We start from the raw sequence: 15,493 nt of genomic DNA, 5'->3' as shown, positions 1-15,493 counted from the left end.
TGACAGGGCAGGTGTGAGTGCATGGTGACAGAGCGGGCAGAGTGCATGGTGACAGGGAGGGCAGAGTGCATGGTGACAGGGCAGGCGTGAGTGCATGGTGACAGGGAGGGCAGAGTGCATGGCGACAGGGCAGGTGTGAGTGCATGGTGACAAAGCAGGTGTGAGTGCGTGGTGACAGGGCAGGTGTGAGTGTGTGGTGACAGGGCAGGTGTGAGTGCATGGTGACAGGGCGGGTGTGAGTGCATGGTGACAGGGCGGGCAGAGTGCGTGGCGACAGGGCAGGCAGAGTGCGTGGTGACAGGGCGGGCAGAGTGCGTGGTGACAGGGCGGGCAGAGTGTGTGGCGACAGGGCAGGTGTGAGTGCCTGGTGACAGGGCGGGCAGAGTGCGTGGTGACAGGGCGGGCAGAGTGCGTGGTGACAGGGCGGGCAGAGTGCGTGGCGACAGGGCGGGCAGAGTGCATGGTGACAGGGCGGGCAGAGTGCATGGCGACAGGGCAGGCATGAGTGTGCAGCGACAGGGCGGGCAGAGTGCATGGTGACAGGGCGGGCAGAGTGCCTGGTGACAGGGTAGGTGTAAGTGCGTGGCGACAGGGCAGGCCGGGGGCTGAGGGCTCCGTGCATTAGTTAATTCCCTCCCCCAGTCAGTCCCCACGCCAGGCAGCCCCACTCCTGACTCCTGGGAGGATATTCTGGAAACGAGAAGCTGATTAAGACGTGGTAGTCCAAAAGCCTCAAACAGCAAACTCACTCCAGGAAAGGGCCACGCTGGAGGTCTTCCCCGACAGGCCGGGGCGAAGGACTCACAACCCACACAGCAGATGCAGGGGACAGAAAGAGGCCTGCACGTGGGCTGGGACAGACAGACATGTTCAAGGAAAACCTGCACGAGGCCCTGTGCCCTGGAACAGAAACATTCCCTTGAAGGGATCAGAGACGTCGACGCCGACAGGGACAGAGGGCGGGAACCTGCATGGCCTCTGACACGACACCAAAGCACAAACCAGGAAAGAAGTCTGACGAGTGCAACTGCATCAAAGGCCAAAGAGCAAGAGGCTACAACAGACTGGAAGAAAGCGTTTTGGAATCCAGAGAGGATGCGGAAGCCTCAGTCCCCACCAGAAAGGACAAAGGGCTTGGGCCCTGTCCCCAGACAGGACAAGAATAAGCTTCCCTGTCCCTCAGGTGGAAATGCAGCAAGCAACACAGAGAGACACCACCCCCTAGAATGGCAAGAATTAATCAAAAAATAAAAACAGACACCAGTACATGCTAGTGAGGGTGACGGCTGCACCCACACACACAGCCTTTTGGGCCTGACCCTGGGCATCCACCAGGCAGAAGGCCCACACGAGAATGGTCAGAATCAACCCAAACACTCACAGGGTGACGGCCGGATGCCGCCGCGTGTCAGACCTGGATCAAGATCCCAGCTCTCAACTGGTCCCCCCACTGTTGCAGGCATCTGGGCAGTGAACCAGCTGCACTCTTTCCTTTCTCTCTCTAAGAAACATTTTAAAGGGAATTTTACATATGTAATTTACACCTCAATAAACCTTTTTTTTTTTTTTTTTTTTTTTTGACAGGCAGAGTGGACAGTGAGAGAGAGACAGAGAAAAAGGTTTTCCTTTTTCTGTTGGTTCACCCCCCAATGGTCGCTGCGGCTGAAGTTAGGAGCCAGGTGCTTCTCCTGGTTGCCCATGCGGGTGCAGGGCCCAGCACTTGGGCCATCCTCCACTGCACTCCCGGGCCACAGCAGAGAGCTGGCCTGGAAGAGGAGCAGCCAGGACAGAATCCGGCGCCCCGACCGGGACTAGAACCTAGGGTGCCAGCGCCGCAGGCAGAGGATTAGCCTATTGAGCCGTGGCACCGGCCAATAAACCTGATTTATGAACAAAAGGATACAGGTCTCCAGACGGTGGGAGGAGTGTGTGAGTGTCCCCTAGCGAGGGAGAGGAGGAGCCCAGGAATCTACCTCACACCTACCCCACCTGGAAGTGCCCTAGAGTCTAGATCAGAACAGAATGAGAGGCCCAGGGGCCACGGAATCGAATTCCACCCACCAAGCAGCAGCGCCCAAACACGCCTGCTCCGGTCACACCCACCAATGCTGGAAGGCTGCTCTGGGCTTCCAACCAGCCCTCTGGGTGCCGCGGCTCTGGCACAGGGACAACGGTGTCTGTGTCCAGCACGCCCACTGCACCTCAGAGACGCTGAGGACAGCGCCCCAGTCAGGTCCTTGGCTCCAGAGAGGTCCCTGATCCTCCAGCACAGCACTTGGGGGTACCTCCCGGGCGTAGGGAGGCCGTGTGCACACACTCCCTGGCCCTCTCCTCCAGTTCTGTCCAGGGAGTCTGACCTATGGGCCTGGGCCCTCAGGGTTCACCCATGAGGCCCTGGGGCTGCAGACAGGGCAGGGCACTGGGGAAGGGTCTTTATTTCCTCAGCTCCCCCTGCCTGGAGCACTGCACCCCCTTTCAGCAGCTCCGGCTGTTTCCCTGGGCTCCCTCTTGCTGCTGGCCTTGTCCCGCCTGCACCCCAGTCTTCCGCTGACACCCTGGGTGCACTCTCTTTCTGGGACTTGAACTTCCCGCCGAGAACGTGCATGTAGCTGTATCAGAGGACGCCTGAGGATGCTGTCAGACCAGAATGAGGAGATAGCACTCTCCTCAGGACGCAGCCACAACCGCCTGCTACAGCTGGAGGCCAGAAAGCCACGTGAGGAGCAAGCCCAGGGCCCACTGAACCAGCAGCCCAAGTAAGAAATGGTGGAGGCATGGGGGTGACAGAAGAGGGGCTGCTCCAAGGAACCTGGACGGACCGTGAGCCAGGAGGAGCAGCGCCACGAGCTGAGGCTGCAGAGAAACGGTGCGACGTGTGGGGAGACTGGGAGAGCACTGGGGTCTGGTGAGCTGGAGCTGCAGGTAGTGTCTAAGGCCGGGATGGGGCACCCTTTCCTGCAGCGACACAACCTCCCCAACATGGCCCCTGAACGGCTGAGGGCGGAGGTCAAGGCCCAGGCAAGCAGAGAAGTGGCCGTGTGACGCAGGCACAGACGGCTCTGCCCCGGCTGCGCTCCCGCAGCTCCCCTCCCCAGCGCCCAGCACTCTGCAAAGACACTGCCCAGGGTCCGAGTGGCAGCCGCTGCCCTTCTGGCCTCTTGGCTTCTATTTTCAGCACCACAGTACGTGGAGCAACATCTCCTGGCACAGGAGCTCCCAGCTGGGAAAACACTCCAAGGAAGAGCCCTTGACCTGGAACTGGTGTCGTGGGGATGACATTCCGTTTCCAGCACAAGTCAGCGGACGATCTTAGGAAAGAGGTCTCCCCTCGTGTCCAGCCAAGACGGTGAAAGGCCTCTGAGAACTGTGCTCCGCTCCCTTTCAGCTCAGGCTCGCCCCAGGCACCACTCCGAAGCCAGGGCTGTTCCTTTTCAGACTGCACGCACAGCCCTCTGCACGCAGGACGGCCTGCTCAGGACAGGGCCAGTGCCCAGCTGGTGGTGTTGGTCTGGCAAGCAGCGCCGCTGACTCGGATGTCAGGCCTGGCGGTCTGAGCACAAAGAACCATGAAGCTGCAGCACCCACAGGAAAGCAAGCTCAGCCCAGGGGCGTGGGGTGAGGTGGTCAAGCTCGGGCCGTCCTTCCTCAGAGTGTGCTGGTCTCCAGGACACTGCAGCTCCTCCCTCACAGCCGAGACCCCTGGAGACTCACGCGCTCATGCTGGCTCACAGGCCAGCCATCAAAAACTCACACGAGCAAGGTGGGCGCCGGCTCAAGCTTTGTTTCTACACATTCTGCAGTGTCTTTTGCACCCCTGACGTGCAAAACGTGTGCCTCTGCCAGGTTAGTAGAAGTCTGATTTCTTCAGTTTGGCTTCTTACTCTTTTCCTAAAGAGCTTCTGTTAGGGTTGATTTCACTTCCCGTCCCCAGGACTGCCATAAACAAACGTGCAGGCCCCCAGTCCTGTGACAGGCCAGTCCCAAGGGCCCTTGTCACCAAGGCACAGAAGTGCCCTGTGTGATGGAGCAGCCGTCATCACTCTCAACCGGTGGCAGGGAAGTCAGACTCTGGGCATCAGGGCAGCGCCCACTTACTCCCCGCGAAGTCAGGGAGGGTGGGAGCAAAGTTCTGGGAGATGACATTTCCAGAAGGCATAAGTGACACAGGCTCCGCATTTGAGTTGGCCTCACTCTCCCAGGGACGTTCTCTGAGACGCTGGCCCTCAAGAGAGCCGCAGAATCCTGAGAGTAGCCCAGATACTCTGCCGGAGGACCCCTTCCATCCAAAGAAGAGACTTCAGGACTCAGGGAATACCCTAACAGCAGAGGTGCTCCCAGGGCAGCAGTGGCCTCCACTGGGAGGAGGAACCGGACCTGACCGTTAGGACAGGATGCTGGGGCCAAGCCTGGTCAATGCCAGGAGTCCTGTGCTGATGGGGAAGCACACAGGCCAGGGAAGGGGTGGGGGGAGAGGACGTGGCCACAGAAGCCCTCATGCGTCTTGTGGCCAGCCCCGTCCAGGCCATGTGGCCCCAGGTTGCGCTGAGGCTGACTGAAAACCAACAGTTGCACTGTCAAGAGCTGACCCTGTGCCTTCAGAAGTCCCTGGTGCTGCCCTCCAGCAAGGCTCAGACACACTGAGGGTGCAGATGAATCCAAGACAGACGGTGCCCAAGCTCGACCATGACAGGGAGTTTCGACCGCAGATAAAGCACCTGCATATGGGCTGGTGAGAGCTGACACTCCGGCTGTGCCTTGCTCTGTAGGTGGATGGCTGTGCCAGGTGGCATGGGCACAGGGCACACGGAGAGAAGAAGCTGCCCCACCTCTGCTCTCAACACTCAAGCCATTGATTCTGTCAACAAGCAGCCACGCGTGGTTCACAGGTGCGATGCAAATTAGCGCCCAGCCGTCGGCCAGCTGGTGAGGGTGAGCGCACAGTGGCACACGGGGCCTAGGGAACGGCTGCTGGACAGACACGCAGAGCCTGGCTCAGGAAGGCGGGAGGGCAATTCTGATGAGGGACTCCCAAGACGGACGACGTGGCCTGGCCATCCCCCAAGGGCACCCTACAGAGCAAGGGCCTTTGGTCCAGCAACCTCAACCCAAAGCTTCGAACCAAGGGCACACACGTTGTCTCGGGCTCCTCACAGATCTGAGTTGTCTGGCCCACACTGAGCTTTCAGTTAGTAACGATGTGCCGCTAATGATGAGACCCGAGACTCTCCAGCTGTTCCTGAGAAAGCACAAGATCTTAGTGCCCGGCCACCCTCGCAGGAGCTACGCGGAGCCCTGCTCCCAGCTACGGCACCCTCAGCCAGCATAGCCTCCGCGGCCCAGCAGGGCCAGCTGGGAGCCTGCAGCCTTGAGGCTCTGGGTTTTCAGCAAAGCCACCACTGAGGTATGCCTAAGAGTGAGGGCAGAGATAAAACGTGCTCAGGACAGTGCCCCTCGCTGCTCTGTCACAGGGACCTGGTCAGCGCAGCGTCCCCTCCCTGCTTCTGTCACAGGGACCTGGTCAGCATGGTGTCCCCTCCCTGCTTCTGTCACAGGGACCTGGTCAGCACGGCGTCCCCTCCCTGCTTCTGTCACAGGGACCTGGTCAGCGCAGCGTCCCCTCCCTGCTTCTGTCACAGGGACCTGGTCAGCACGGTGTCCCCTCCCTGCTTCTGTCACAGGGACCTGGTCAGCACAGTGTCCCCTCCCTGCTTCTGTCACAGGGACCTGGTCAGCATGGTGTCCCCTCCCTGCTTCTGTCACAGGGACCTGGTCAGCACGGTGTCCCCTCCCTGCTTCTGTCACAGGGACCTGGTCAGCACGGTGTCCCCTCCCTGCTTCTGTCACAGGGACCTGGTCAGCGCAGCGTCCCCTCCCTGCTTCTGTCACAGGGACCTGGTCAGCACGGCGTCCCCTCCCTGCTCTGTCACAGGGACCTGGTCAGCACGGTGTCCCCTCCCTGCTTCTGTCACAGGGACCTGGTCAGCACGGCGTCCCCTCCCTGCTTCTGTCACAGGGACCTGGTCAGCATGGTGTCCCCTCCCTGCTGCTGTCACAGGGACCTGGTCAGCACGGCGTCCCCTCCCTGCTTCTGTCACAGGGACCTGGTCAGCACGGTGTCCCCTCCCTGCTTCTGTCACAGGGACCTGGTCAGCACGGTGTCCCCTCCCTGCTCTGTCACAGGGACCTGGTCAGCACGGCGTCCCCTCCCTGCTTCTGTCACAGGGACCTGGTCAGCACGGCGTCCCCTCCCTGCTTCTGTCACAGGGACCTGGTCAGCACAGCGTCCCCTCCCTGCTGCTGTCACAGGGACCTGGTCAGCATGGTGTCCCCTCCCTGCTTCTGTCACAGGGACCTGGTCAGCATGGTGTCCCCTCCCTGCTTCTGTCACAGGGACCTGGTCAGCATGGTGTCCCCTCCCTGCTTCTGTCACAGGGACCTGGTCAGCACAGCGTCCCCTCCCTGCTTCTGTCACAGGGACCTGGTCAGCACGGCGTCCCCTCCCTGCTTCTGTCACAGGGACCTGGTCAGCATGGTGTCCCCTCCCTGCTTCTGTCACAGGGACCTGGTCAGCACGGCGTCCCCTCCCTGCTCTGTCACAGGGACCTGGTCAGCACGGCGTCCCCTCCCTGCTTCTGTCACAGGGACCTGGTCAGCATGGTGTCCCCTCCCTGCTTCTGTCACAGGGACCTGGTCAGCACGGCGTCCCCTCCCTGCTTCTGTCACAGGGACCTGGTCAGCACGGCGTCCCCTCCCTGCTCTGTCACAGGGACCTGGTCAGCACGGCGTCCCCTCCCTGCTTCTGTCACAGGGACCTGGTCAGCATGGTGTCCCCTCCCTGCTTCTGTCACAGGGACCTGGTCAGCACAGCGTCCCCTCCCTGCTTCTGTCACAGGGACCTGGTCAGCACGGCGTCCCCTCCCTGCTCTGTCACAGGGACCTGGTCAGCATGGTGTCCCCTCCCTGCTCTGTCACAGGGACCTGGTCAGCGCAGTGTCCCCTCCCTGCTTCTGTCACAGGGACCTGGTCAGCGCAGTGCCCCTCCCTGCTTCTGTCACAGGGACCTGGTCAGCATGGTGTCCCCTCCCTGCTTCTGTCACAGGGACCTGGTCAGCATGGTGTCCCCTCCCTGCTTCTGTCACAGGGACCTGGTCAGCACGGTGTCCCCTCCCTGCTTCTGTCACAGGGACCTGGTCAGCACGGTGTCCCCTCCCTGCTTCTGTCACAGGGACCTGGTCAGCGCAGCGTCCCCTCCCTGCTTCTGTCACAGGGACCTGGTCAGCACGGCGTCCCCTCCCTGCTCTGTCACAGGGACCTGGTCAGCACGGTGTCCCCTCCCTGCTTCTGTCACAGGGACCTGGTCAGCACGGCGTCCCCTCCCTGCTTCTGTCACAGGGACCTGGTCAGCATGGTGTCCCCTCCCTGCTGCTGTCACAGGGACCTGGTCAGCACGGCGTCCCCTCCCTGCTTCTGTCACAGGGACCTGGTCAGCACGGTGTCCCCTCCCTGCTTCTGTCACAGGGACCTGGTCAGCACGGTGTCCCCTCCCTGCTCTGTCACAGGGACCTGGTCAGCACGGCGTCCCCTCCCTGCTTCTGTCACAGGGACCTGGTCAGCACGGCGTCCCCTCCCTGCTTCTGTCACAGGGACCTGGTCAGCACAGCGTCCCCTCCCTGCTGCTGTCACAGGGACCTGGTCAGCATGGTGTCCCCTCCCTGCTTCTGTCACAGGGACCTGGTCAGCATGGTGTCCCCTCCCTGCTTCTGTCACAGGGACCTGGTCAGCATGGTGTCCCCTCCCTGCTTCTGTCACAGGGACCTGGTCAGCACAGCGTCCCCTCCCTGCTTCTGTCACAGGGACCTGGTCAGCACGGCGTCCCCTCCCTGCTTCTGTCACAGGGACCTGGTCAGCATGGTGTCCCCTCCCTGCTTCTGTCACAGGGACCTGGTCAGCACGGCGTCCCCTCCCTGCTCTGTCACAGGGACCTGGTCAGCACGGCGTCCCCTCCCTGCTTCTGTCACAGGGACCTGGTCAGCATGGTGTCCCCTCCCTGCTTCTGTCACAGGGACCTGGTCAGCACGGCGTCCCCTCCCTGCTTCTGTCACAGGGACCTGGTCAGCACGGCGTCCCCTCCCTGCTCTGTCACAGGGACCTGGTCAGCACGGCGTCCCCTCCCTGCTTCTGTCACAGGGACCTGGTCAGCATGGTGTCCCCTCCCTGCTTCTGTCACAGGGACCTGGTCAGCACAGCGTCCCCTCCCTGCTTCTGTCACAGGGACCTGGTCAGCACGGCGTCCCCTCCCTGCTCTGTCACAGGGACCTGGTCAGCATGGTGTCCCCTCCCTGCTCTGTCACAGGGACCTGGTCAGCGCAGTGTCCCCTCCCTGCTTCTGTCACAGGGACCTGGTCAGCGCAGTGCCCCTCCCTGCTTCTGTCACAGGGACCTGGTCAGCATGGTGTCCCCTCCCTGCTTCTGTCACAGGGACCTGGTCAGCACAGCGTCCCCTCCCTGCTTCTGTCACAGGGACCTGGTCAGCATGGTGTCCCCTCCCTGCTTCTGTCACAGGGACCTGGTCAGCACGGTGTCCCCTCCCTGCTTCTGTCACAGGGACCTGGTCAGCACGGTGTCCCCTCCCTGCTTCTGTCACAGGGACCTGGTCAGCACGGTGTCCCCTCCCTGCTTCTGTCACAGGGACCTGGTCAGCACAGCGTCCCCTCCCTGCTGCTGTCACAGGGACCTGGTCAGCGCAGCATCCCCTCCCTGCTTCTGTCACAGGGACCTGGTCAGCACGGCGTCCCCTCCCTGCTTCTGTCACAGGGACCTGGTCAGCACAGCGTCCCCTCCCTGCTGCTGTCACAGGGACCTGGTCAGCATGGTGTCCCCTCCCTGCTTCTGTCACAGGGACCTGGTCAGCACGGTGTCCCCTCCCTGCTTCTGTCACAGGGACCTGGTCAGCACAGCGTCCCCTCCCTGCTTCTGTCACAGGGACCTGGTCAGCACGGTGTCCCCTCCCTGCTGCTGTCACAGGGACCTGGTCAGCACAGTGTCCCCTCCCTGCTTCTGTCACAGGGACCTGGTCGGTGTCCCCTCCCTGCTTCTGTCACAGGGACCTGGTCAGCACGGTGTCCCCTCCCTGCTTCTGTCACAGGGACCTGGTCAGCACGGTGTCCCCTCCCTGCTTCTGTCACAGGGACCTGGTCAGCACGGCGTCCCCTCCCTGCTCTGTCACAGGGACCTGGTCAGCACGGCGTCCCCTCCCTGCTCTGTCACAGGGACCTGGTCAGCATGGTGTCCCCTCCCTGCTCTGTCACAGGGACCTGGTCAGCGCAGTGTCCCCTCCCTGCTTCTGTCACAGGGACCTGGTCAGCGCAGTGTCCCCTCCCTGCTTCTGTCACAGGGACCTGGTCAGCATGGTGTCCCCTCCCTGCTTCTGTCACAGGGACCTGGTCAGCACAGCGTCCCCTCCCTGCTTCTGTCACAGGGACCTGGTCAGCACGGCGTCCCCTCCCTGCTTCTGTCACAGGGACCTGGTCAGCATGGTGTCCCCTCCCTGCTTCTGTCACAGGGACCTGGTCAGCATGGTGTCCCCTCCCTGCTTCTGTCACAGGGACCTGGTCAGCATGGTGTCCCCTCCCTGCTTCTGTCACAGGGACCTGGTCAGCACAGCGTCCCCTCCCTGCTTCTGTCACAGGGACCTGGTCAGCACGGCGTCCCCTCCCTGCTTCTGTCACAGGGACCTGGTCAGCATGGTGTCCCCTCCCTGCTTCTGTCACAGGGACCTGGTCAGCATGGTGTCCCCTCCCTGCTTCTGTCACAGGGACCTGGTCAGCATGGTGTCCCCTCCCTGCTTCTGTCACAGGGACCTGGTCAGCACGGCGTCCCCTCCCTGCTCTGTCACAGGGACCTGGTCAGCATGGTGTCCCCTCCCTGCTTCTGTCACAGGGACCTGGTCAGCACGGCGTCCCCTCCCTGCTTCTGTCACAGGGACCTGGTCAGCACGGTGTCCCCTCCCTGCTTCTGTCACAGGGACCTGGTCAGCACGGTGTCCCCTCCCTGCTTCTGTCACAGGGACCTGGTCAGCACAGCGTCCCCTCCCTGCTCTGTCACAGGGACCTGGTCAGCATGGTGTCCCCCTCCCTGCTCTGTCACAGGGACCTGGTCAGCACGGTGTCCCCTCCCTGCTTCTGTCACAGGGACCTGGTCAGCACGGTGTCCCCTCCCTGCTTCTGTCACAGGGACCTGGTCAGCACGGTGTCCCCTCCCTGCTTCTGTCACAGGGACCTGGTCAGCACGCTGTCCCCTCCCTGCTCTGTCACAGGGACCTGGTCAGCATGGTGTCCCCTCCCTGCTTCTGTCACAGGGACCTGGTCAGCACGGTGTCCCCTCCCTGCTTCTGTCACAGGGACCTGGTCAGCGCAGTGTCCCCTCCCTGCTTCTGTCACAGGGACCTGGTCAGCATGGTGTCCCCTCCCTGCTCTGTCACAGGGACCTGGTCAGCGCAGCGTCCCCTCCCTGCTTCTGTCACAGGGACCTGGTCAGCATGGTGTCCCCTCCCTGCTCTGTCACAGGGACCTGGTCAGCATGGTGTCCCCTCCCTGCTGCTGTCACAGGGACCTGGTCAGCACGGCGTCCCCTCCCTGCTCTGTCACAGGGACCTGGTCAGCGCAGCGTCCCCTCCCTGCTTCTGTCACAGGGACCTGGTCAGCACGGTGTCCCCTCCCTGCTTCTGTCACAGGGACCTGGTCAGCACGGTGTCCCCTCCCTGCTTCTGTCACAGGGACCTGGTCAGCACGGCGTCCCCTCCCTGCTTCTGTCACAGGGACCTGGTCAGCATGGTGTCCCCTCCCTGCTTCTGTCACAGGGACCTGGTCAGCACGGTGTCCCCTCCCTGCTTCTGTCACAGGGACCTGGTCAGCACGGTGTCCCCTCCCTGCTTCTGTCACAGGGACCTGGTCAGCATGGTGTCCCCTCCCTGCTGCTGTCACAGGGACCTGGTCAGCACGGTGTCCCCTCCCTGCTCTGTCACAGGGACCTGGTCAGCACGGTGTCCCCTCCCTGCTTCTGTCACAGGGACCTGGTCAGCACGGTGTCCCCTCCCTGCTCTGTCACAGGGACCTGGTCAGCATGGTGTCCCCTCCCTGCTTCTGTCACAGGGACCTGGTCAGCACGGTGTCCCCTCCCTGCTCTGTCACAGGGACCTGGTCAGCACGGTGTCCCCTCCCTGCTCTGTCACAGGGATCTGGTCAGGACAATGTCCCCCTCCCTCCTTCTGTTGTATAACCCTCCATCAAGTCCCAGGGTCAGGCTGGCTCCATATGTCATTATAAGAAAACCAGTTTGCTCATATTCACCACACAGCATGGCAGTCAATACTGTTGGCTGGGCACAAACGAAAACTCAAGGCCCTTGTCCACAAGCATCTGGCGCCCTCAAGGGAAGCTGGCCAGAGACACGGTAGTGTGTGCAGACAGCCTGGAGTGTGAAGAGTCAGGTTGGGTGGGAGCAGCAAGTGTGAGCTGGGTGTCAGTAGTCAGTGTGCACTGAGTCTGAGGAGCAGGCATGAACTGTGTGTGAGGAGCGTGTGAGTTGGATGTGAGAAGCCCAAGTGACTTGGGTGTGAGAAGCATGTGTGAGAGTGATGTGAGGACTGCGTGTAGGTGGATGTGAGGCACGTGTGTGAGTTGTGTGTGCGGTGCATGTGTGAGTTACGTGTGAAGAGCTCACGTGAGATAGATGTGAGGTACATGTGTAAGTTGGGTGTTAGGAGGGTAGTCAGGTAGGTGTGAGGAGGGTGTGTGAGTTTGCTATAAGGCATGTGTGAGGAGCCCAAGTGAGTTGGGTGTAAGGAACACATATGAATTAGGCATGAGAAGCACATGTGAGATCAAAATGAGGAGTGTGTGAGGTGAATGTGAGGTGCATGTGTGAGGTGGATGTAAATTGGGTGTGAAAAGTATAGTAAGTTGGGTGGGAGGAGCATGTGTGAGTTGGGCGTGGAAGCCTATGTGAGGTGGATATGAGGTGCATGCATGAACTGGGTTTAAAGTGCATGTGTGAGCTGAATGTGAAGAGCACATGTGAGGGAGATGTAAATTGGGTGTGAAAAGTATAGTAAGTTGGGTGTGAGGAGCGTGTGTGAGTTGGGCGTGAGAAGCTTATGAGAGGTGGATGTGAGGTGCATGTGTGAACTGGGTGTGAGGAGCGTGTGTGAGTTGGGCGTGAGAAGCTTATGTGAGGTGGATGTGAGGTGCATGTGTGAACTGGGTGTGAGGAGCGTGTGTGAGTTGGGCGTGAGAAGCTTCTGCGAGTTGGTATGAGCAGTGCATGTGAGATTGATGTAAGGAGCACTTGTGATTTATGCATGACCCACGAGTGTTCTGAGTGTGAGGAGCCAGTGTGAGGCAGGTGTGAGGAACACGCATGTATTTCTGGTGAGCAGTGGCTGGGAGCTCTCAGTCACCCTGACTTGTTGCACTCCAGCCTCTGTGTGTCCCCTCCTCCTGGCAGCCCCCGTGGTGGGAGTTCCCACAGGGCCTGTGCAGTTCCTCCCCTCTGAGTGACTTCATTGCTACCCACCTGGGATTTCCTCAGCTCACAGGGCTTGAGATACTTCCTCAGGCCAACAAGGCTCCTCTGCTCCCTTGCTAGGCTCAGGGGCTCCTGTACTCTGTTGCTCCTCCCTCCAACCTCTGCCTCCTGGGACACACTGGGCCTCTCCAAACAACAAACACATTTGGGACCAAACAGAAACCATCCCATGGGCCTGTCCTGTCCGCCTCTGATCCCCACAGTCTCCTGGGGGAAATAAGTTACCACTACCCCCTTAAAGACTGAGGCTCAGAGGCCTCAGTGGCTCCCACGAGGAAGCAGGGGCTGGAATCGGTGACAGGCTCAGTGAAGAGGAGGGGACACCATGGCCACTCAAAGGGCTACAGGCAGAGCCTGGGAGGCAGCCCCGGTGACAACGATGTCACCTGGGATAGCTGGGAGGTGCTTTGCCTTTGCCTCACAGGGCTGTACCCTGTGTGTGTGGACTCTGGCATGCGACAATGACAGGTGGCCACTGGTGGGGAGACGCCCAGACAGGCCAGCAGCTGACCAGGCCTTCCTCTACAGGCTGCCCCGTCCACTCAGCACCACCCCAGACAGTGCTAGCATCTCCCATGACTCAGAAAAGGGAGACGCCCTGGGAGACACTCCCCACCTCTACCGGGATGAGATCCTGCTCAAGAGGCAGAGAGGATGAACAAGACAGCTGTCTCGGCACCTACCTATGATGGAATCCCTCCGGAAAACGTCCCGGTCGAAGATGTAAAACGACAGGTAGCGGAAACTCCGAGGAATTTCACAGTAAAAGTCCTCTCCATAAAAGGGGCTGGAAAACAAGAACGCGTTTGTCAGAGCTGCACGCAACCTCAGACCCACTCGTGTCCTCATACATTGTAGCCAGCCCAGCTTTCCAGCACACACAGGCCTCACAGGGAGCCCTGCCTAAGGTACCAAGTGTGACCTCTCAGTTTTCCTTTTGTTTTTATTTGAGAAGTAGAGACAGACAGACAGACAGAGAGAGAAAAAGATCTACCACTGCTGGTTCACTCCCCAGATGCCTGCAACAGCCAGGAACCCAGAACCCAACTGGTTCATTCACATGGGTGGCAGGGGACCAAGTACTTGAGCCAAGGGTCCATGGAAACACCTGTGCCATTTGTCAGGTACCACTCAGGAGACACGAGATGAACTCAGTAGGAAGCAGACTGTGAAGGGTCTCTGGAGTTGCCAGCATTGTTCTTACAGGTCTGTCATGAAGGACCAACAGACCCTGTACATGGCTTGGTGGCAGTGAGCAAAGTTGCCGAGCACAGCATGGTCTGTGGTCACCAGTGAAACCATTCCCAATCCTAGCACAGGCACTCCAGGACTGTGACCGTCTGGGGAAGGAGGCCTCGCTGTTCCCACCACCAGCAAGACTCAGAGCCTCGGATCTGGGCAGGTCAGACTGGAAGAGGTGGGCAGAATTCCGCCTTCATGCGGACTAGGGCTAAGGTCCCAGAGAAGATACCTACAAGATGAAAGCAACAGGAAGACACCATGCTTGCCAGGGGCATCCCTACGCCAGGAAATACTCAGGTCTCATCCTCAGCCTACACAAAAGTCAACTCGAAACAGACCACACACCTACACGGAAGAGCTAACCCACAAAGCTCTCAGAAGACACAGGAATAAATCTGTAACCTGGAGCGGGGTGAAGATCTCCTGCTGGGGTAGAGCGTGCAGCGGTCTTCTCTGGAGTCCTGGGTCAGCAGCTGATGGGTTAAGGGTGAGACTCCACCCAGTGTGGTGTCTGAGAGGTGGGGCCAGTGGCAGGTCTTCAGGTCACTGGGGGAGGCCCTCAGCAGCTGATGGGTTAAGGGTGAGACTCCACCCAGTGTGGTGTCTGAGAGGTGGGGCCAGTGGCAGGTCTTCAGGTCACTGGGGGAGGCCCTCAGGACAGGTTCTCCAGAGGCCTGAGTCTTTCAGCTCAAGCTCAGCCTAGGTGCTCTCCTCTGGCTCACGATGTGACCAGTGCTGCCACCCCACCAAGCCACCATGGGGCTGCCTGCTCCTGTGACCTCCGCTGTGAAATGAAATAAGCCTTTTCTAAAGAAACTCCTCTTGGGGGTTTCAGCTGAAGTGAAAGCAGATTAACACAACACCCAGAGCACAGCTGCCAAAAGACGTTAGTAAATCAGACTTCACCAAAACCAACAACATTTAAAATCAATATGCTCTATTCCAGCAGGAAAGTGGTGAGGTAGCTGAGGGGGAATGTGTGCACACCAGTTATAGACAGGACTCATGTCTGGAACACATAGAATTCACACAACTCAACAGCAAGATGACAAACAAGTCCATTAAAATGGGCAAGATCTGAACAGATGCCTCACCAAATGTCCAACCAGCACAAAAAATGTCACCATCACTGTGTGTGTGTGTGTGTGCCTGTGTACATGTGTGTGTCCATGGGCATGAGCCCACAGGTGCAGGTGTGTGTGGTACTTCACGTGGACCGAGTCCCGTGTCCCCTGGCAGGGGACACAAAAGGAGGAACCCCAAAAGGAGCTGGACTCAGTGTCTGGACAGTAGGAGGCCACTCTGGGGCCCAGCACAGATCCACAGGTCAGGATGCAAACCGCCAGAGCTCCCTTGGCCAGGCCCCTGCTGGGCTTGGGCTCTGTGTGCAGACCCTCACCACCTCCCTAGAACCGCATGGCACGGGCATAGCGGATGGCTGCTGCCAGTCTCACGTCCAGCCCACCTCACTCTCATGTCTGGCGTAGTCAGGGAGGTGTTTTCTGCTGTCTTTGTCACCCACTTCCAGGTGTCACCCGCCTTCAGATATCATTGCAATGGTTCACGGGGCTCAAGGTCCCTCATAGCTGCCTCTTTCGGAAGCTTCTCTCTCTTCACACACAGTGTCTAGTTTATGTGTACCTCTCAGGCACCCCAGCTTCCACTG

At 60.0% G+C, this 15,493-nt stretch overlaps 1 protein-coding gene across 4 annotated transcripts in view; it reads right to left on the bottom strand.

Annotated features, from left to right (window-relative positions):
• The window catches only part of RASA3 (RAS p21 protein activator 3), a 122,698-nt gene that overhangs the window by 56,926 nt on the left and 50,279 nt on the right, over positions 1 to 15,493 (bottom strand). For all 4 annotated transcript variants that reach the window (XR_016212641.1, XM_070048522.2, XM_070048524.2 and 1 more), the window contains one exon: positions 13,269 to 13,372. Coding sequence is in view for 1 of the 4 variants with exons in the window: in XM_070048522.2 (XP_069904623.1) it covers positions 13,269 to 13,372 (104 nt within the window). In the remaining 3 variants the exon portion in view is untranslated. The remainder of the gene's footprint in view (positions 1 to 13,268; positions 13,373 to 15,493) is intronic.

Source organism: Oryctolagus cuniculus, chromosome 9, assembly GCF_051225735.1.
Source record: "Oryctolagus cuniculus isolate XC-2025 breed Fujian yellow rabbit chromosome 9, ASM5122573v1, whole genome shotgun sequence".
Taxonomy (NCBI): Eukaryota; Metazoa; Chordata; class Mammalia; order Lagomorpha; family Leporidae; genus Oryctolagus; species Oryctolagus cuniculus.
This window is presented reverse-complemented; position numbering and strand designations above follow the sequence as displayed.